The following is a 21,623-nucleotide window of genomic DNA, read 5'->3' as shown; positions in this document are numbered from 1 at the left end:
TGCTCATAATTAATACTACTATTAATTTTATTCTAACAGATATTACCTTATTCTTTTCCCTAACAGTGTTTAAAATGCACGAATACGTAAACGAAGCAAGAAATATATAGTCTTATTTTTCACACTTTTAAGTTTTACTTAATGGTTTATAATAAGAACCGATGACTTAGATATTAGGCCCCTTTAAACAACAAGCAAATAATAATAATAATAATAATAATAATAATAATAATAATAATAATAATAATAATAATAATAATAATAATAATAATATGACCTAGGCCGCCGTATGCAGGCAGTTTAGTTTGATGAAATATAAGCTTCCTGTGTGAATGTTAACGTTCTATTTTACTGTACGAGATAGTAGAGAAGCAGATATCTCTCGGACGATGTGTGGATAAGTTTTAATTCAAATGGTGAAGTAAATAACACATGTGCCACGATACCGACGAACATTTTTCCGCCCTTCAAAAAATTCGACTACACCTGCCGAGTTTTAAAGCACGCTCTTCGGAACTAGGGGAGATTTGTTCCTCACTTGCTTTAAAATTCTGCTTTTCTCACCAGATTTGATGGAAGGAGGCTGTTTTTCTGCGTTTGTCCAAGGGTACAACTCGGCATGAATTCTAAGCATAGTGGATTATCTCATCATTGGTTCCACGGTCTACCCATGGGATCTCGAACATTCTACTATACATCTATATTTCAAAACTTTGCTGCCAGTTCACTGAAAAAGTTTTCAGCGTCTATCCTTCAAGCAGTATTGGTAACAAATAACACTCACGACACAACAACGAGTTTCAAATTAGTAGGCACGGGTAGACACAAGATGTTTCTAACTTCAGGCACAGCTTATCAAACTGACCTAGCATGCAGATAGAATTTGGAGCTGGCTGTTAACTTTGAGGTTATGCCTAGCCGAAGCTGTAAAGGAGTGTTCATATCACTGTTCAGGCCGTAGGTTCGATTCACCACGAGAATGTTAAAAAATTTAAGAATTTAAGAATTCTTCGCTTCTGGAGCGTTATATGGCCCCAAGGTTCACTCGAAAACGTTTATATCAAAAGTATAGTTCTCAGTAGGGAATTTGTGACCATTTACACTGTAATTTTAACTACTGCAGACCTACAGAGAAAATATTAACTGGATTTAAAACCACTATTCACGTGGTAAATAGACCTGACCATAGCCTCTTGTGATATACTGGACTAGGCGTAGTCCCAAACATGAACATGATACCTCTACTTTGCATAATAAATGCTGACAAATGGCAGTAATTTCGCAGTAACACGAGGGTTTTCAATACATCTTGAGATTACACCTATTATTTAACTTTAACAATGCTTATACAACACCGATCTCCGATAAGGGGGTATTTAAAGAAGTAGATCTCGTGACTTCTTGGCCGTCCGGGATTTTAGACTGGAAGTTGAAGTACTTTCTTACGACTCAGATAAGTCGCTCGTCAGGTTTAAGCTATAATTTATTTCATGGCTAGTGAGTATATTTCTGTGTTGACATCTTCAAGTCAGTAGTTTGTACTGTGAGCTTCAGCCGTTGTGAGTGGTCTCCTGAATCGTAGTCGTGAAGAAACCGTGGCTGAGTGGTAGAAAGGGCTCTGGATGTAAAACCGCCCTTCATCACATTTCAATAGAATTAACATGGAAATGAACTTTTTGGAGGCACTTCGTGATCTATTTATGAAAGCACTTGGTTGAAGATTCAGCAGATATCATCCTCGAACTGGAAATTATAAACGAAAATGGGTTACAAACTCACTAAGCTCTTCGCAGAGGAGAGTTACACAAACGTCTGTTTCCAGTCTGAGCTAATCACTATTAAGTCCGGCCCCGAGGTGTAGGGGGCAACGCGTCCGCCTGTCACCCGGCGGCTCCGGGTTCGATTCCCGGCCGGGTCAGGATTTTAACTGTAAATGATTGATATCCCTGGCCTGGAGACTGGGTGCTTCTGTCGTACTTAACGTTCCTTTCCTCACATTCAACACTCTTCACTTCCGCAAGTCCAATTACACGCAGGTTCATATCATATGCTGCATGTAGGGGCAAAAGATCCATATAGGTCGTCGCCCCGAACAATATAGCTTTCAAAAAATCACTATGAAGCCTCCTTGTCACTTTCCTTTTTTATAAATTAGTTTATGGATAACGTGTGATAAATATTCACTTTTGAGTTGTCATAATCATACACTATTATTATTATTATTATTATTATTATTATTATTATTATTATTATTATTATTATTATTATTATTATTATTATTATTATTATTATTATTATTATTATTATTATTATTATTATTATTATTATTATTATTATTATTATTATTATTATTATTATTATTATTATTATTATTATTATTATTACGCCTTTGCTAGCGGGACGTAGTGTTTACAATGCACTATGTCTTTTGGGTTGGGCCAAAGCAATTGTGTTACTTTCATTGATCTGTCTCAGTCTTAACCTTGGCTGTGACAATATGAAAGTGATTGACGTATGAGCGACGCCAGTGATGCCGTTCCTCATGCAGCCAGTCCCTGCTTTGAGTGGTGTGAAAATGTTGCTAATAGGGTTGGTTGGCGTATGCATTTCAGTGGACTTGGCAGGCATACATAATAGCAACTTCTGGTTCGGTGAGGAAAACAACGGAATACCTCACTCATTTCCCTAGCAGGCCTCTTCAGTGATCACAGGCCCTCTATGACAGCTAATGTTGGAGCTGTTGAGAATACGACAAGCCTTCGGGCTGAGGACTGAACATACATATACATATACTGTACCCTTTTGATAAGCCTTATGGGTGCAATACATACATACATACATACATACATACATACATACATACATACTAGTGTCAGGTAAAGCTCCATGCTCGGTTCATATTTGTCGAGCATGGCTATGATCGAAGTTTGTTCAAAGGCGGGGCGAGCTGTGTTCGTTCACCTTTGCCCCTTAATACTCGCTCCTTCACCCACTATCCCCCTGTGGGTGGGGGCGGTAGAATAACACCCACGGTATCCCCTGCCTGTCGTAAGAGGCGACTAAAAGGGGCCTAAGGGGCTCTGAACTTTGGAGCGTGGGGTGGCGACCACGGGGCCCTTAGCTGAGTCCTGACATTGCTTCCACTTACTTGTGCCAGGCTCCTCACTTTCATCTATCCTATCCGACCTCCCTTGGTCAACACTTGTTCGTTTCCGACCCCGACGCTATTAGGTTTGCGAGGGCTAGGGAGTCTTTCACTTTCACGCCGTTCGTGGCCCTTGTCTTTCTTTGGCCGATACCTTCATTTTTCGAAGTATCGGACCCCTTCCATTTTTTCTCTCTGATTAGTGTTATATAGAGGATGGTTGCCTAGTTGTACTTCCTCTTAAAACAATAATCACCACCACCACCACTTCACCCACTATCTCAGTCAAAGGTAGAAATGTTCTCCTCCCTCCGTACTTGTTTCTACTGATGGTCGAAGGATGTGGTAACACATCAACAAATACCTAATTTACCATAGATATTAATCAGTTCTTACCCTAATTAACATGGATGTGTTTTGGGCTGCGGGTCTATCTAGAATTAGCGTGGACAGTTTTGCGTCGACAACTTTCCGACACCACGGTAACCGTGGCAACCATTGTACGTCACCTATGTATGCTACTAAATAGGGCAGGAAATAAACAAACCAAGCTTCTATACTTCTCCGTGTGGCGCAGGAACTTACTTTAATTTTTCTCCGGCAACAGTGTTGAACGATGGGAAATCTTTGGCACGCAAGGAAACACATGCACTTGTTACGGTTTGTTTTGTATTCTCGGCAATGCTTGGCGAGAAGCGCTACCATTAAATTTGCAAACGTGTTTTTCGTACCGGATTTATATGTTAATAGGGCCGATGACCTAGATGTTAGGCCCCTTTAAACAACAAGCAACAAGGATACATGTTAATATATGCTTAATATATATTCACAGGAAATATACCCTGTCCGCTGACTGTCTGCAGTGACCACAAGCAGGAACTTCTTCCAAACATCAGAACTGAGCCCATCTCTCTTGATTAGTTTATATTCACTATTTCGAATTTTGTCCATAACGCTAGCCGTCGATTCACGTGGCATGGTGAACTTCAGCTCAAAACTAATGGTTAAATCAACCATTCCTTTATACCTCCCAATTCCTGCCATTTGCTCTTTGTAAATAAGGGGTTACTCAACTGTGGATGAACCACATTGCTTGCAATGTCAGTAAAGGAAGCAAGGTCATTCCTCCCCAGTCAGAAAACTTTGCTTCGAACATGCCCTCTCGAACGAATTGGAGCAAACTCGGGCATTTTAGATTACACGCTCCACTCACGCGTGATGGTGGTTGCATATGCAGCAAGGCTCATCTTGCTCCTTCTTGGTTACCCGTCTTAAGTACGAACAATGCACGCCACTGATACATACATACATACATACATACATACATACATTCATACATACATACATACATACTTATTATTATTATTATTATTATTATTATTATTATTATTATTATTATTAACTACAGGAATTATGGGTATGTAACTCTTTTAGAACATATCCCCCTTCTTCAACTTGCTCTTCACCTGTTTCTTCTGCTATTTGTGTATAATTTATAAGCATCTTTGACAATGTAAATTAGCCATACGCTCCATATGCATTTCCGGTGTACGTCACGTCTGCAGTTACTATCTTCTGCATTCCTGATTTTCAGTTCTTTCCTAGTATAGTTGTTACGTTTGTGCCCTGATCTTATTTAAACAGATAGTGGTGTTTAGAGGCTTCATTTTTACTGGATGCAGGCCTATGTTTTTCTTGTCTTATTTTGACCACCTTCATGTTTCACGGCCAAATCTGTATATTATTTTTATTCAGGTTGATCCGAAACATGTGGGAAGTAATTGGGGGAGTGCGTAGTATGGATAGTACACATCCTAAAAAATCACTAGAAGTCTCTATGAACAAATGTCCCACAATCGACCATTTACGAGTTGCAGACTTTCCACCATTGTACGGGAAATATTGAGAATAGCCTTACGCCACATATCCCATGTCGAGTAGCTACCACCGTATCTGTGAACCAGCAGGGATGCTGCATTCTCATACAAGAAGTGCTCAAAATGTCCACCATACGCCTGAATGCACGCCTGAACCTCATTGATTGTCGGATATATTCGAACACTCTTGCACGTCGTCAGCATAGGCCAGACTGCTTACTACATTTACACCTAATTGAATCCCTCTCTTCTACTTTATATCTTTCAGCAGATGATCCATGTAAACTATGAACAACAAAGGTGAAGGATTACAGCCTTGTCTAACCCCTGTAAGTACCCTGAAACGAGCACTCATTCTACCATCAACTCTCATTGCAGCCCTCTAGTCAACATAAATGCCTTTTGATTGACTTCATTAACCTACACTTAATCCCATAGTCCCCCAGTATGGCGAACATCTTTTCCTTCGGTACTCTGTCATACGCTTTCTCTATATCTACCAAGCATAAACATAACTGTCTATTCCTCTCGTAGCATTTTTCAATTGCACGGCGCATACTGAAAATAGACAGCCCCCATGTGGTCTGAAACCACACTGGAATAATAATAATAATAATAATAATAATAAAATTATTTTTAATGATATATCCGTACTAAGTGCTGTTTTCTCGCGGTTATTCCACATTCCAAGCAAAGAAGCTGGAATTTTAATTTACCTGATCAAATCCAGGTGCATACATACTCTCATACATATACTGTACAGCCATAGTATACACATTACTATAACCATCACAGAAAAACAGACACGTTTCTACCCATCAAGTTAAAGAAGGACCTTAACTCCTGAAACAATCAAGAGTAACATTACGCATGGCTATTGTTAAGTGGATGTGCTATGTTTCTTCTGCTGCCACTCATACCATTGCTGCATTATTGCTGCAACTGCACGGATGCAACAGGTAGTCGTTTTTTCGTACTTGTTTGCTTAAAATTTTGGTATTTCTGAGAAATATTTGCTTTCGGTATTCAAGGGGGTTGACGTTCCATCTTGGCTAAAAATGTTTCTGGGATATTAAAATTCTGCTACTTCCCCTATTGGGTTTCCAGTTTATATTTTGCATCAGATTTATTCCTTTCCATCTAGTATTTTTCTGCTCATGTCTGGGACTTATTTTTCTGTCACATATTACTAATTAAATTTGAAAATGTTACATGATCATCAGCACCTAGTAGATGAGTTGGCTCCTTTCTGATTCTTGTTTCCTCTTATGATTTTCTCTTTCTGTCTTCATTTCCTCCATGTACAGTATAAGTTGAAAAGTCTTTTGTCAATTTTACTTCTGCCAAAATGTTATCATTTCTACTGTGTATCTCTCTGAAGATTTCCGTCAAACTTTTTTGTAAGACCGAATATTCTTCCTGAACCCAAGTGCATTTTCAGATGAAAATTCCACCTTAGGCAGTCAACTGGATGCTAACCGTAGCCTTCAAGGTAGTAAGCCACTGTACTAATCGCAGTCTACATAGATAAATTATCTCTACAATTGGAAAAAACGTGGTTATAGTTGTTTTACACACTATTATTGTATCCACCTCAAATTTGGAAAGCACGGAAACGAATTCTATTAGAGAAGCCAGAACGGAGTTCAAATCTCCGTCTCCTTTTAGTGGTCTGCACGAGGTTGAATGAATGTTTGCTTCGAACAATTCAAATTCTTCATAGTAGAACCATAAATCGAATCTGTGACAGCCGAGCTTGAAGTAAAGCAAAGCAAAGTCAAATCCGTACAGACCGTGAAGGCCGTTGGAGGGGTGGAAGGTAAAGGCTTCCGCTATGCGTAACCTCGGCACGTGATGGGGTAGAGTGGTTAGCTCAACGCCCGGCCGCCAGGAATTACAGTAACCTGGTGTAGGCTGAGTGAAGCCACGTGCACCTCCGGAAGTAGAAATCTAGGTTCTTAAATTTTTCGACTTCCTGACGGGTAATCGAACCCACGTTCTTCCAGAGAAACTGAGCACAACTTTACCGCCTCGGCCAGTCAGCTCCTTGAGCTTGAAGTTAATATGCTAACTATATAATCATTGTGGTGATATAAATGACTGAATTACACTGTTCCCAGAATATGCACTTAGCTCATATGTTAAAAAATCCACGGAAAATATTAATTACTCCGCATTAAAATCATCGAATAGAGTTCCGCTTTTGCTACGTAGATGGCATTGTAATCAGGTCGTCGGAATAGGTATTTAAATGGTACCCACTTCAGAAAGTCTGATGATAATGTTACTTGTTGAACGTTCCACCAGCTACCTTTACTGTCTTCATAAACGCTGAAAATGTCGGAATTAATCATCGCAGTAGTTCTTTTACGTATTAGTAAATCGACCAACACGAGGCTAGCGTGTCTGAACACATTCCAAAACCACTGGACTGAACCAGGATTAGGCTCGTTAACTTGGGGTTAGAACGCCAACGTTCTTCCGTCTGAGCCTTTTATCTATGGTCAGAAAGTCTTCGATGTGGTGATAGTATAGCCTAAATAATATTAATAATAATAATAATAATAATAATAATAATAATAATAATAATATATTATTATTATAATTATATATTTAATATAATATAATATAATATAATTATATTATTATAATTATATATTATTATTATTATTATTATTATTATTAATTCTTAGAAGCACCAAAACTCTTCTCCCCCACCCAACCTCCTTCAGTTATTCCAAATCCTCCTCTGTTGCACTGGTAGCGGATTCGATTCCCAGGCGGGTCTTGGGGTTTGAGTTGTGAATGGATAATTCCTTTCGCTTGGGGATCTCGTGTTTATGTTGTCCCCAACATTCCTGCGACTCATAAAGCGCACAAAACATATCCTCCACCACACGTATACGCAGTTTCTTATACGTAGTGTTAATTGTACATTCTCGTAAAACAATGAATAACACCTCTGTCCGCGGCAAACTCTGCCCACCACCTTCTGAGTGAATACCGTACAAAGGATTGGACTAGGCTATAAACAGCCACACGGATTTATTATTATTATTATTATTATTATTATTATTATTATTATTATTATTATTATTATTATTATCTATACTAATATTACAAAGAGGAAAAATTTGTTTGTTTGTAACGAATAGACTCAAAAACTACTGAGCCGATTTTAAAAATGACTTCACCTATAGAAAGCTACATTGCCAGTGAGTAACATGGGCTGTATTTTATTTTCAAAACAATTCGAGGGGTGGGGCGACGACGGGAGATATAAAAATATTAAAATAATAGGCTAATACAGGCGAAATCGAATTTGTCGTATAAAGACGAAACAAAGATCCTTTTAAGCCCCTTGACGCAAGGAACAAACTCGGTAAACCCTTCGGGCCCGAAAACCATGTTTTAAGGCCCTAAAACCAACCGTTTCGGAGATAATGGAATCACACTACCCCTGCTCTAGGAATCGAATAAAGAAACGAAAAGCCGTAACCATGGCAACATCAGCTCCAGGATTCTACAGCAGCTAGATTATGCATGTAGGTTTGGGCATAGCTGCCAACAAAAATTGATACACATATGACTTACTATCTGGAAAAAATAAACTGTTGTGTAAGATGCTCATAGCACTCCTATGGGCGGGGATGGAAAGGGAGTGAAGTATAAAAATAATAGTCCCGGAGATCTCCGTAGTACAGCGACCAGCGGTTGCCGACGGGCCTCCGGTTTTACGTACTGGCTTAGGTTTCAGCATTTTGCGGAGTCTGTTACCTATAGTTTAAAGTATTTTCTATCAAGTCATGGAGTAGTAGGATCACTGATGTTATTAGTGCCGATATTTTGGTCCACTTTTACGATCATTGTAACCATGAAAACTACCTGTATAAGATGGTGCGCCCATGACTTGAAAACATTTCTCAACATTTATACTCAGATTCATTGTATGATGTGCAACATGACTGACAAGCCCTGAGAATTATAATTCTCAATAATTATAGTAGTTTCTTTTATGCATCGCGTATTTCCTTGATCATTTGTAATAGTTACGAAATGTCGGATCAAACAAATACATTCAATTATATTTATATTTGTGGTACTATCTAGCGGAAGTATACTAAACCTGCAGATTTGTGAAGGAAGCAGGTATACCTAGGTGGGAATGAAGGAAAAACGTGGTAGCATAAGATCTTAGAGGTCGACGCTAATTACGAACTAATATTTATAGGCCCCCATGAAGATAATAAGAAGAAGATACACTATAATTCCTAACATGACAAATAATTTCTACGTACTTAAGTAAATACACCAGTGATATAAATATCTAATGAAGTTGCTCACACCGATAGCATGAGTAACTCAAGCCAGTTACTGATAACCCGTACGAAGAACTGGTACTTCTGCTAGTTATTATTATTATTATTATTATTATTATTATTATTATTATTATTATTATTATTATTATTATTATTGTCTCAGTACCCGGTGTTTTTCCATAAGATAACAATTGCCACCAGTCCACTGCAGAGGGACTGGTTGCGTGTATCAGGGGAGGAAGAAAGAGACCGGCTGAGATACTATAAGACTCTCCTCCTGCCACGCCAAGAGAATTACTCCCTACTGTAACGTATGCCTTGACTACGAATGCACTGCAGAGGGATTTTGTATTAAACCTAGGCATCCAGTCGCACTATCTCTCGCTCTCTCGTCTTTATTATCTCGACAGAGTAAATCTCTCGGAATAGAATTACTTTTAACCTCAGGACACGAACCCGGCTGATCTTAAATACACTCGATAGAACACTGTTCTTTCAGCCGCAAGTTTGTAGTCGGATAACTCTCGTTGGAATTAAGTGTCCAGTAGAATGTCTATAGTTAGTATATTCATTAGGTAAAAGAAACCCTTTGTATTTTAATTCAAACATATTGGTGAAGAACACATGAGTTTAGGCACAAAGATAACGACTTGTTATATTCTAAACTACGGTTTTGTTAATCCGTTGTTCCCTAAGATTAGAATACATCCACGGTATCCCCCTCCCCACGTCCCGTGTCGTAACACATGACTGGAAGGGAGACTCCGGGTGTTCTTAGCGTGAAAGCGTGGGTTGATGATTACGGCTCCCCTAGCTGTGTCCACTTATAGTGACAGACTCTTCGCTTTAATTCTTTCTCATTCGACCTTCCTTGATCTACTTTTGTTCTCCTCCGACCCCGGCTGAATCAGGTTTGCAAGACCTAGCGAGTCGTTCATTTTCACGCTCTTCCTTTTGCTAATAGATTTATTCTTCAAAAATTTGCAATTCTCCCAACTTTCCCTCTGATTTTTGTTGAGAAAAGATAGTTACCAAGTTGCAGTTCTTCCTAAACTAACCACCACCACCACAACCACCACCACTACCACGGTTCAATGATTTTCACGAACCTGTGTTCTTATTCTTTTCTTTCTTTGTTTTGTTTTGTTCTTACAATCTGCTTTACGTTGCACTGACATGAGGATGGGAGACGAAGGAGCTGGGAGTGGGAAGGAATCGACTGTGGCCTTAATTAAAGTACATCCCGAGCATTTGCCTGGTGTGAAAATGGAAAACAACGGAAAACCATCTTCAGGATTGTCGACAGTGGGGTTAGAACCCACTATTTTCAGAATGCAAGCTGACAGCTGAGTAGATCATAATATTTCATTTATTGTACCTCGCATTTCTCTCCTATGTGTGGAAGCGGTAATATAACATCTGCGGTATACCCAGCCTGACGTAAGAGTTGACTAAAAGAGGCCCGAGCGGCTCTTAACATGGGAGCGTGGGTTGGCGACCACGGGGCCCTTAGCTGAGTCCTGATATTGCTTCCACTTGTACCAGGCTCCTGGCTATCATCTATCCTATCTTACTCGCAAGGTTCGCGAGGGCAAGGGACTCTTTCATTTTCACGTCCTTCGTGGTCCTTGTATTTCTTTGGCTGGTACCTTCGTTATTCGAAGTCTACGACCCCTTCCCCTTTTTCCCTCTGATTAGTGTTAATAGAGAATTGTTGCCCAGTTGTGCTTCCTCTTAAAACAGTAACAACTACCACCGCCACCAACTCGCATTTCTGAGAATGTTTCTTTTTTTTGTTAATGTGACATAACACTCACTAGGTAGCTCAAAAAAAATGTAGGGCCATAAGAGACCGCGTCAAGTACTGTAACTATTACACATATATTAGAAATGTTTCTTCAAGCCCATTATCACCCTATTCGTTGTTTTACGGCCTGTTTCCTTTCCTCCATCCATCCGCATTTCTTTGAAATTGTTAGTCTGTACTTCATACGCCTTTAAGTGCTTTCTGTTATAATCCAATCCTCTCGAGGTCCTTCTTGATCTCCTTGAACGCCGTATCTGAAACTTCAGGTGTATTGTCAAGCATTTTGTTTTGTACTTCTTTCTGTTATTTATTTATTTATTTATTTATTTATTTATTTATTTATTTATTTATTTATTTATTTATTTATTTATTTATTTATTTATTTATTTATTTATTTATTTATTTATTTATTTATTTATTTTCTCCAACGCAGTTTACCCTTGGAAAGGAAGACATCATTCATTCAACGAGCAGTTAGTTCGGAATGCAGCTAGGGACAGGAGATCCACTTATAGTTCAGGTGACCTCTAAATTTGCCGTTACAGTATAGTGGAATGTATGTGGGCTACACATGGAATTGAACTCAGAAGGAAACGGAAGTAACATTGCCTGCAGATAGAAATAAGAAACCATAAACCACGGAGAACCATTTCAAAATTTCAATGGCAGAATTCGAACGTAGGCATTTTTTGAGTCCAGGAAGCCTCGTTTCATTGACCACCCCGCATTAAATATGCACTGCGTTGTTACTATTATTATTATTATTATTATTATTATTATTATTATTATTATTATTATTATTATTATTAATATTATTATTATTAGTATTAATAATAATTATTAATAATCAACAGTATTCTGTAAGAAGGAAGTCACCTCCCAGACGAAACTATCTTTACATCGGTCTATTTTCAGACCAACTTTGCTTTACGGGAGCGAAAGCTGGGTGGACTCAGGATATCTCATTCATAAGTTAGAAGTAACAGACATGAAAGTAGCAAGAATGATTGCTGGTACAAACAGGTGGGAACAATGGCAGGTGGGTACTGGGAATGAGGAGATAAAGGATAATTTAGGAATGAACTTGATGGATGAAGCTGTACGCATAAACCGGCTTCGGAGGTGGGGACATGTGAGGGGAATGGAGGAGAATAGGTTACCTAGGAGAATAATGGACTCTGTTATGGAGGGTAAGAGAAGTAGAGGTAGACCAAGACGATTTCGAGTTGTCCCCATTTAGGCTGCCTGCATTCCAATTCTGACGCTCTATATTAGTCTACCAGATGGCCATGAAGTCGGAAGTCAATTGGATAACCCGTTGCAGAGTTTTAATTAATATTGTCGAGAATATTGTCTGATTTCTTGCCTGAATGGTCAGCGTAGTGGTCTTCGGTTCAGAGGGCTTCGGGTTCTATTACCTGCTAGACCAGAAATTGTAACCGCATTTAGTTACTTCATTTAAGTTGGAGGCTGGGTGACGCATCCTCCACGTAGAGTTGTCATTAGGAAGTGTATCTGATCGTGAAACTGGGCTGAAATTAATACAAAGTGTGGTATGAATAAGGAAATAAATAAGTACGAAACAGAATTCTTGACAACATAAACACCAAATGTGACACAAGGGATCTTTTACTTCGTACGATATGGAGTACCTTATTTTTTTATTTTTTATTTTTTTTTGCTAGTTGTTTTACGTCGCACCGACACAGATAGGGCTTACGGTGACGATGGGACAGCAAGGGGCTAGGAGTGGGAAGGAAGCGGCCGTGGCCTTAATTAAGGTACAGCCCCAGCATTTGCCTGGTGTGAAAATGGGAAACCACGGAAAACCATTTTCAGGGCTGCCGACAGTGGAGTTCGAACCTACTATCTCCCGAATACTGGATACTGGCCGTACTTAAGCGACTGCAGCTATCGAGCTCGGTATATGGAGTACCGATGGAACTTCTCTCCGCACTTAAAATAAATCCGATTAACTGTATGGAGTCTGAACACGTGATCTTGGTATCGGCAGGCCTCCCCTCCACAACGGATTTTAATTTAAAGTTGACTTTTGATATCGTTACGGGTGATCCTATTTACTGTGAAATTCACATTACGTGAAATTTCATTTCAGAAATTCCACATGTAACGGCCGAGATTCGAACTGCGTCCGCCTTAGTTAATATTCAGTGAGAATATCGGTCAGCTACAAAACTCTGTCCTGATAAATCATCTCTTTTACGGGATGTTCTCTGTTGAGTTATATTGAAGTATGGAATGAAGAACTGCAAAGGAGGATTTAAGAGAGAGTGGCATATGTTTCACAAGTCGAAGTAACAAGCACAGAGCCCTCCCGGGAAGAGATTACAAGACACATTCATCTGTCATTCGCTGGGGCTAACTCTCATCGGTCAGGTGAATCGACACTGCTCGGCCATTGTATGGAACAATTACAGAACAATTTCTTATTTGACTGCGATCACAGAATAATTTACCAGCGATAGACTGCTCCTTCGATATTAATCCGGCTGCTTGTCTCGATAGTCAGCATTGAGTCCTTCGATTCAGAGGACTCGGGGTTTTATTCCCGGCCACGTCGTGGACTTAATCACGTCTAGTTAATTCCTCTGACTTGTGGACCTGGTGTTCAAACAACACACCTCCAACTAAATACGCAATAGAGAATACATCCATCCAGATAGGTCCCCCTATGGGTCGGGGTGGTAGAATAACACCCAAGGTATCCCCTGCCTGTCGTAAGAGGTGACTGAAAGAACTCCAGTGACTCCAAACTTTGGAGCGTGGGTCGGCGACGACGAGTCCCTTAGCTGAGTCGTGGCATTGCTTCAACTTACTTGTGCCATGCTCCTCACTTTCAGCTATCCTATCCGATCTCCCTTGGTTAATTTCACACCCCGACGGTGTTAGCTTGTGAGGCCTATGGGGTCTTTCATTTTCACGCCCTTCGTGGCCCTTGTCTTCTTTTGGCCGATACATTCATTTTCCATTTTCTTCCCTCTGAATAGTGTTATAAAGGATGGTTGCTTAATTGCACTTCCTCTGAAAACAATAATCACCACCAGTACCTCCACAGTAACATTGTTTATGCTTTTAAACTGTAGGCCCTACAACTTGTGCACTAAGTATAGAAATAGCATTCAATAATTTGAGAACAGTAGAACGGATTAGTATGTGGTTTCCACTTTCGCCTAGATGATCTCCCGGGGCAGATATTTACGTATGAAATATTTGCCTTTGATGAACATAAACAGAGCAGTAACTTTTCTGCGAAACAAATGGACTTAATCATCGAAGGTCTGCATCGAAGGTCTGCAGTGGCACAATCAATCAATCAATCAATCAATCAATCAATCAATCAATCAATCAATACTGATCTGCATTTAGGGCAGTCACCCAGGTGGCAGATTCCCTATCTGTTGCTTTCCTAGCCTTTTCCTAAATGATTTCAAAGAAATTGGAAATTTATTGAACGTCTCCCTTGGTAAGTTATTCCAATCCCTAACTTCCCTTTCTATAAATGAATATTTGCCCCAGTTTGTCCTCTTGAATTCCAACTTTATTTTCATATTGTGATCTTTCCTACTTTTATAAACGCCATTCAAACTTATTCGTCTACTAATGTCATTCCACGCCATCTCTCCGCTGACAGCTCGGAACATACCACATCAGCGCCATGGTATAAAATTTCTCGGCTCTCGCTGCTTAAATCATTAAAGATATCCGCAAACTGCATGTGAAAGAACTGAAATCATAAAAAATTCAATTTAAAAATCGCGCTAATCACTTATTTATCTTTAAACAATCACTTACAGTAACTGTTTATACGTCATTTATCAGTAAAAACCCTGCGCTAGGCGAGGAAAGAACATTCGTGACGTTCGCCAGGAGCCCCCAATATACGGGAAGAACATTCGTGAAACTCAGCTTAACGCTGCCTAAACCATTATAACTCGAGAACCACTGGACAGATTTTTGTGCAGTTTCTGGTATCGCATAGAAAATTTCCAGGGGAATGTATCATGCATTAAACGTTGAACTGTGATTCAACGAAGCAGAGCAATGGCTGTTTATGCGAAACGACTTGAAGAAAGTGTTGGCACGCGGAAACACTCCCGACTTAGGCTATCTCTCTCCTTAAAAATATTTACAAACTACAGTACATGCGTAAGATGCAGAGAGCATGAAGTATTTTACAAATACGCCCGGAGGTCCACATTCGTATCTTTAAAAGGCCGTTCACTTCAGTACATATTAGTGTAAGGTTGTAAATGTAAATCTAATGAATCGTACACTCACACTTCATTTGCAGTACTACCAACATTCTTTTACATTTACAATGCAGTAGCCACCTTAAACTATGGCACACATTATTAACAATAGTATTTAAATAAAGTCTCGTTGTGAAAATTGTACAAGACAGAAGAACCTGTCTTTGATCGCAAGTGTACCGCTGGTGGTACAATTCTAATCACACAGGGTACAATTTGGATCACACACATTTTTCATACTCAAAATATATCTTTCCTTTTCCCCAACACATATTTCATGATACCACACATGGCAGTCCTGGTATTGAATCCATGGTCCTTTTACCACATCATTCTCAGAGTTACAATCCAGATGACAAACTTCACACTGGTTGCCTTTCGAATTCTCTCGTTAAGATGTATCATCTTGAAGATTTGTTGTGCCTGACATGCCGGTTATCTTTTAATTTGTGTTTGCACTATTGTCATTCTTAAAAAATATATTTGTTGATCTTAACAATCTGAAAATGCTGACCTGATATTAAATGGGATGAAGGTATTAACTGTCACATTTTTAGGGGTGGAATTCGTTTTCAGGTGATGGTAAGATATTTTTCATGGATTCTTCGGGTGATACAGTGCTTGTAACATTAAAAGTTGGCGTTGAAGCATTTTCCCTAATGGTTGATTTATCTGGTGTTGAACTAGTACCAAACTGCATGCACTCATTACATTTGGCGACAGGATTATGATCCATTCTGGGTTGACTGTTTAGAGGAGTTTAGGCAAGGGTATTATTTCTTCAATAACCAACTGACTGAAGGTCAATGAAGGTGAATAATTGACCATTTCGTATAAAATTTCTTCTCTGACCATCTGTGTGACATCTGCAGTGAGAAAACTGCGAACACCTACTGCATCATCGAAATTGTACATTTCCATCTGATCGAAAATGTATCGCATCTACTTCAACATTGGATCCATCAACTAGTTACAGAGAATTACAAGAGATAATGCTTGCAGTATCATAGCCCGGTCCTGAGGTCCACAGAGATACGGCGTTATTATAAATAGCACTTTACACTTCAAGAAAAGGTCCCAGAGCTTAGGTAAGACAACTTCAAACTTATAACAGCGTGAAATTCAATGAAGCATTGCTCACCTTGCAATGTAAAATCGGCAGTTTCTTGCAAACTTGCAGAAACAGATGTATTATTTTTCACATTCACATAGAAAGTGCCTCGCTCTTCCACAGTCGGTCACATGTAAGTACTACTAAAATTGAAAAATGAAATAAAGCGAGTTTTCAAAGTTTGATCGGAATTGTGCTTATATCGAAATTGTACCACTCTACCCTATATCTGTTAAGAGTAGAAACCCTGCACTATGTATGGGAAGAGCATCCCTGAGATTTGGCTTAACGCAGCTTAAACCGTCAAATATATCAACAAAAGATGTACGTAAGAACTATAGAGTTTAAAATGATTTATGAAAAATTCCACATGATCACATATGTATAAGGAAGCCCAACTAAACAGCAACACTTCACTACGTTTTCGCCAATGTGAACCAAATTAGTTCACAAACTTTAAAACGATGATAGACGTACAATAATTATGTCCAAGTACGAGGAGGTAAGGTCAAAAGCTTATATTAATGAACTATAAATCTCTTGTATTTCTGGAAATATAATACTGTAATTAATCACTGATAAACAAACAAACAAACAAAAAAATCAGCTGTGTGTACTAAATATTTTTTAGCATTTATCCAATCTTTGACAGTCAAGTTTTAACCAACGTTTATTTAAATCAATTTCACTGCAATATTTAAACCTGGTACGCTTTTCGAATCCACAATCGAATTCACAAAAGCTAGTCGACGCGGATGGAGTAAAGCTAGTAAAAACGTGTATTAACAACTGTGAACATTTTCAAATGTTATAATTACTTATGAAATTATCAGCGTTTTGATTTACTGAGGCTAATTTGGTACTTTCCTTGCCTGGCTAATTTATAAATACCGAGCGAGTTGGCCGTGTGATTAGGGGCGCACAGCTGTGAGCTTGCATTTGGGAGATATTGGGTTCGAACCCCATTGTCGACAGCCCTGTAGACGGATTTCTGTGGTTTCCCATTTTCACCAGGCTGTAGTTTAATTAGGGCCACGGCCGATTCCTTCCCACTCCTAGACCTTTCCCATCCCATCGTCGCCATTTAACCTATCTGTGTCAGTGCGACGTAAAGCCAACTGTAAAAAAAATTCTAAAGCACAGAAATGGAAAATACTGAAATATAAATTGTACGTTCGATATAAAATATTGGAACAGGAAGATGGTCACATCATTGGTCGCACGATGAGGGAAATGCCCACTCGTCCACTTCAAATGAAACAAATAGTATTCTAACAATAAATTATTCGTTTTGAAACAAATTGTTTTAATAAGTATATGACAACACTACAAAAGCCAGGTGGAGGGAGAGGCAAAGTTGTGACCTTGAGGAAAATGCTATTCGAAGTTCATTGTGAACAAGAAACGATGGGAGCAACTCAGTCTGTTAGGAAATATTATTTTAAATTAATTCTATCGACGACACATGTGAATTAAATTTAATAATATTCAATACACAACAGAGATCGAAAGATGTCTAATTGGTTCAAGAGGCTGTTTTTACCTGTTAGTTTGAGGCACATCCTGACACAATGTTGAATATAGAAATAAACCACCGGGTGAGTTGGCCGTACGGTTAGAGGCGCGCGGCTGTGAGCTTGCATCCGGGAGATAGTGGGTTCGAATCCCACCGTCGGCAGCCGTGAAGATGGTCTTCCGTGGTTTCCCATTTTCACACCAGGAAAATGCTCGGGCTGTACCTTAATTAAGGCCATGGCCGCTTCTTTCCAACTCCTAGGCCATTCCTATCCCATCGTCGCCATAAGACCTATCTGTGTCGGTGCGACGTAAAGCCACTAGCAAAAAAAAAAACATTAAAAAAACGGCGAACCCTTGCATTATGACCACCTCGATCCGGGAACGTTCAGCATGCCTATACTGCTAATAATAAGAGTTGGCGTCTGACAGGTAAGGTTGGAGGGAGGAGCACTGCACGTGCCATTTCACGATGTTGCCACATTCCAACATTCCTTTCTACATGCTCTTACCCCTCACTTCCGGCTCACGTCTTCCCTCCTTCATTCTGACCGCTGTGATCTGTTGTAGACTACCTGGCCAGGCGGTGTCGTCCCATTTGCGATCACTCTTATACAAACAATCAGGTTCTTATCAGTGACAGGTTTGGCAACTCCCAGCAAGACGAGCTGCCCTGAAGTGTTATCTCCATGGCAACCGCAGTCGCCCCACCCTCGTTTCCATGGCAACCACACAGCCACTCCCTTTATCCCGCCTCGGCAGGCAGTAAACGGACCTCCCTCTAAGAAATGTCAGACACCAACTCTTATTAGTAGCAGTATAGAGCTGGTAACATGGTAGACAGTATAAAGGGTAAGGTCATAACCCAATATTGACTTGCACTCCACCGAAAGCAGCACATGAGTTAGGCACAAAATCATCGTCACTGGACTGTGGAAGATTGGAAACAGATCATCTGGTCCGATGAATCCAGATTCGTGGTGCATCACGTCAACAGCCGAGTGCGTATACCCCGATTTCCTTCGGAGTGCTATGGCACGTAGTTGCACAGTCGGGCGAAGACAAGCTGGTGGAGATGTGATTATCTTGGCAATGTTTTCGTGGAACACACTGCGTCCATTATTCCGGCATACCAATCCCTAACAGCTATTCGGTATCGAAAAGTTATTGGGAACCAAGTCCATCCGTTTCATGTCAACAGTGTTCCCTGATGATGACAGCCACTTCCAACAAGACATGAAATGACATGCGGTACTACCAGGATTGTGAAAGATTGGTTCGAGGAACATGATAGTTACTTTGCTTTAATGCCGTGGCCCCCACGTAGTGGTTCGACCTGGAGAAGTATGTTCGTGTTGCATGACAACCGCCCAGCAGTGTATGCCAATTCGAGGACCTGCTTTTTCTCTTGTAGTACCAGATACCCCAGGGTACCTTCCGCCACCTCGTTGTATCAATGCCTCGCCGAGTGGCGTTTCTTCGGGCAAAACTTAGCCTAACATCTTATTAGATCGGTGGTTGTAATGTAATGGTCCTTCAAAGGTTCGGCTTCTTGGCTGAATGGTCATCGTTCGATTCCTCGGTTCAGAGTGCCCCTGGTTCGATTCCTAGCCGGAGCGATGATTTTAGCTGCATATGGTTAATTCGTCCAGCTCAGGGATGGGGCGTTTTTGTACGTCACAATATACTTCTCTTTATCTAAATACAACACATCACACTACCAACTACCACTACCACAGCAACACTCAATACTTGATATATCCCTACACGTAACGTTGGCGCCTGGAACGGCATCTTGCAGTAAAACTTGGTTAAATTCACACCACGTGCCGAGCCCAATAAGTTGGAAAAGGTCGAAGAAGAAAAGTAAGTAACTTTCAGTGGACAGTTAATAAATTTCTTTAGGTTTCTGAAAGTAATGCCATGTAGCCTAGCAAGTTGAACGTCAGGATTACCAAAGTAGTGGTGGTGATTATCGATTAATGGGGAAAACTTCGAGGTTATTTGCTCTAGTTGGATATAAGCCAAAAAATACAGATGATATCCTATTATACATCACATTTTAAAGTTATTTAAGCATGTTTTTCTTCTGTAGGAACGGATATTGGTGATACTATTCCTTTGGAAACGCATAATGGACTCCATTCTCTTTCATGGAGATAGTTGCAAAATTTGAAGATAATCAACGACGTGCGTACAGTGATCCGATATCTGCGGGAAATGCCATAGAATTCCAGGAAGATTGTGCCTGTAAACGGATGGAAAGTGATGTCTGTCCAAAAAGTACGGCAGTTGTGTCTCGCGTTTGCAGGGAGGCCGAATGACTGTGAACGATGAAGAAGGGTCGTCCACAAACATCAGACGCATTCGTTAATGTAAATGTTGTAATGGTGCAAGTGAACAGGGGTATAACTGTGAATCACGTGGAGATTTTTAATGAACAGGATGCCATTTTCCCTCGTCAAGGAAAGGATGATCATTTTACAATGACAAATGCTCGAATAACCTTGTTTATATCCCAAAAAATGCAGTAGAAAGGCCATTGTAAAACAATATTTATCTATATCTATTTTTATCTGTTCGCCTAAAAATATTAGGGAAATTTATTGTTTGATACACTTTCGTTTGTGAAAGCTATTCTTGTAATAATTTAGGTTTAAGAAGGGTTTACAGTTTTAATTTATTTTCATCTTGAATTTGTACCATTGATTCTTAGGCAAGTAATGTTTTCTCTTGTTTTCAGATCACTGTCAAACAATCTCCTTACGACCATAACAGCAGATGCATTTCCGACGCTCACAAACTTCACGAAACTGTAAGTAATGTATTATGTACTGAAATTCTTTTCTTAGATTGAAAAGTGGTGTATTCAAACAATAACAGTATGTTTAGTATTTCAAAATATGTAGAAGATTAAAAGAAAGAGAAATTATGACCTTAACTAAAAATATCTCTTACTACGGAAAGAGGTTACTTGTGGATACTGGGCAGGATCGATAGGGATTTGCCAACCCTACCATTTTATGTTCAGGTTTTAATTAATTTCGTGTGGCTATTTCTAGCCGAGTGCAGCCCTTGTAAGGCAGACCCTCCGATGAGGGTGGGCGGCATCTGCCATGTGTTGTAACTGCGTGTTATTGTGGTGGAGGATAGTGTTATGTGTGGTGTGTGAGTTGCAGGGATGTTGGGGACAGCACAAACACCCAGCCCCCGGGCCATTGGAATTAACCAATGAAGGTTAAAATCCCCGACCCGGCCGGGAATCGAACCCGGGACCCTCTGTACCGAAGGCCAGTACGCTGACCATTCAGCCAACGAGTCGGACTATGTTCAGGTGAAAATAGTAATTTTCGAAAAGCTCACGACCTCGTAGATTTATGCAGATGTTTGCTCTGTGTAATGACATCATGACTAATTTTCGAATGGGCTCACCAGATGGGATCTCGAGTAACTTCAAAAGCTGATCTCCATGTCTACGACTGTGGGGTTCAAACTGACAATTTTCTGAGGTATAAACTTGTATTCGTACGGTCCGCAATCACCTGGTCAACTCTCATGGCTCCTATTACGAATCCGGT

The 21,623-nt window shown here is 39.9% G+C and overlaps 1 protein-coding gene across 1 annotated transcript in view; it reads left to right on the top strand.

Annotated features, from left to right (window-relative positions):
* The window catches only part of rk (rickets), an 824,128-nt gene that overhangs the window by 481,132 nt on the left and 321,373 nt on the right, over positions 1-21,623 (top strand). The window contains exon 5 of the mRNA XM_067144502.2: positions 20,789-20,860. Within this exon, the coding sequence (XP_067000603.2) occupies positions 20,789-20,860 (72 nt within the window). The remainder of the gene's footprint in view (positions 1-20,788; positions 20,861-21,623) is intronic.

The sequence above is a fragment of the Anabrus simplex genome, chromosome 3 (assembly GCF_040414725.1).
Source record: "Anabrus simplex isolate iqAnaSimp1 chromosome 3, ASM4041472v1, whole genome shotgun sequence".
In the NCBI taxonomy this organism is placed as follows: Eukaryota; Metazoa; Arthropoda; class Insecta; order Orthoptera; family Tettigoniidae; genus Anabrus; species Anabrus simplex.
This window is presented reverse-complemented; position numbering and strand designations above follow the sequence as displayed.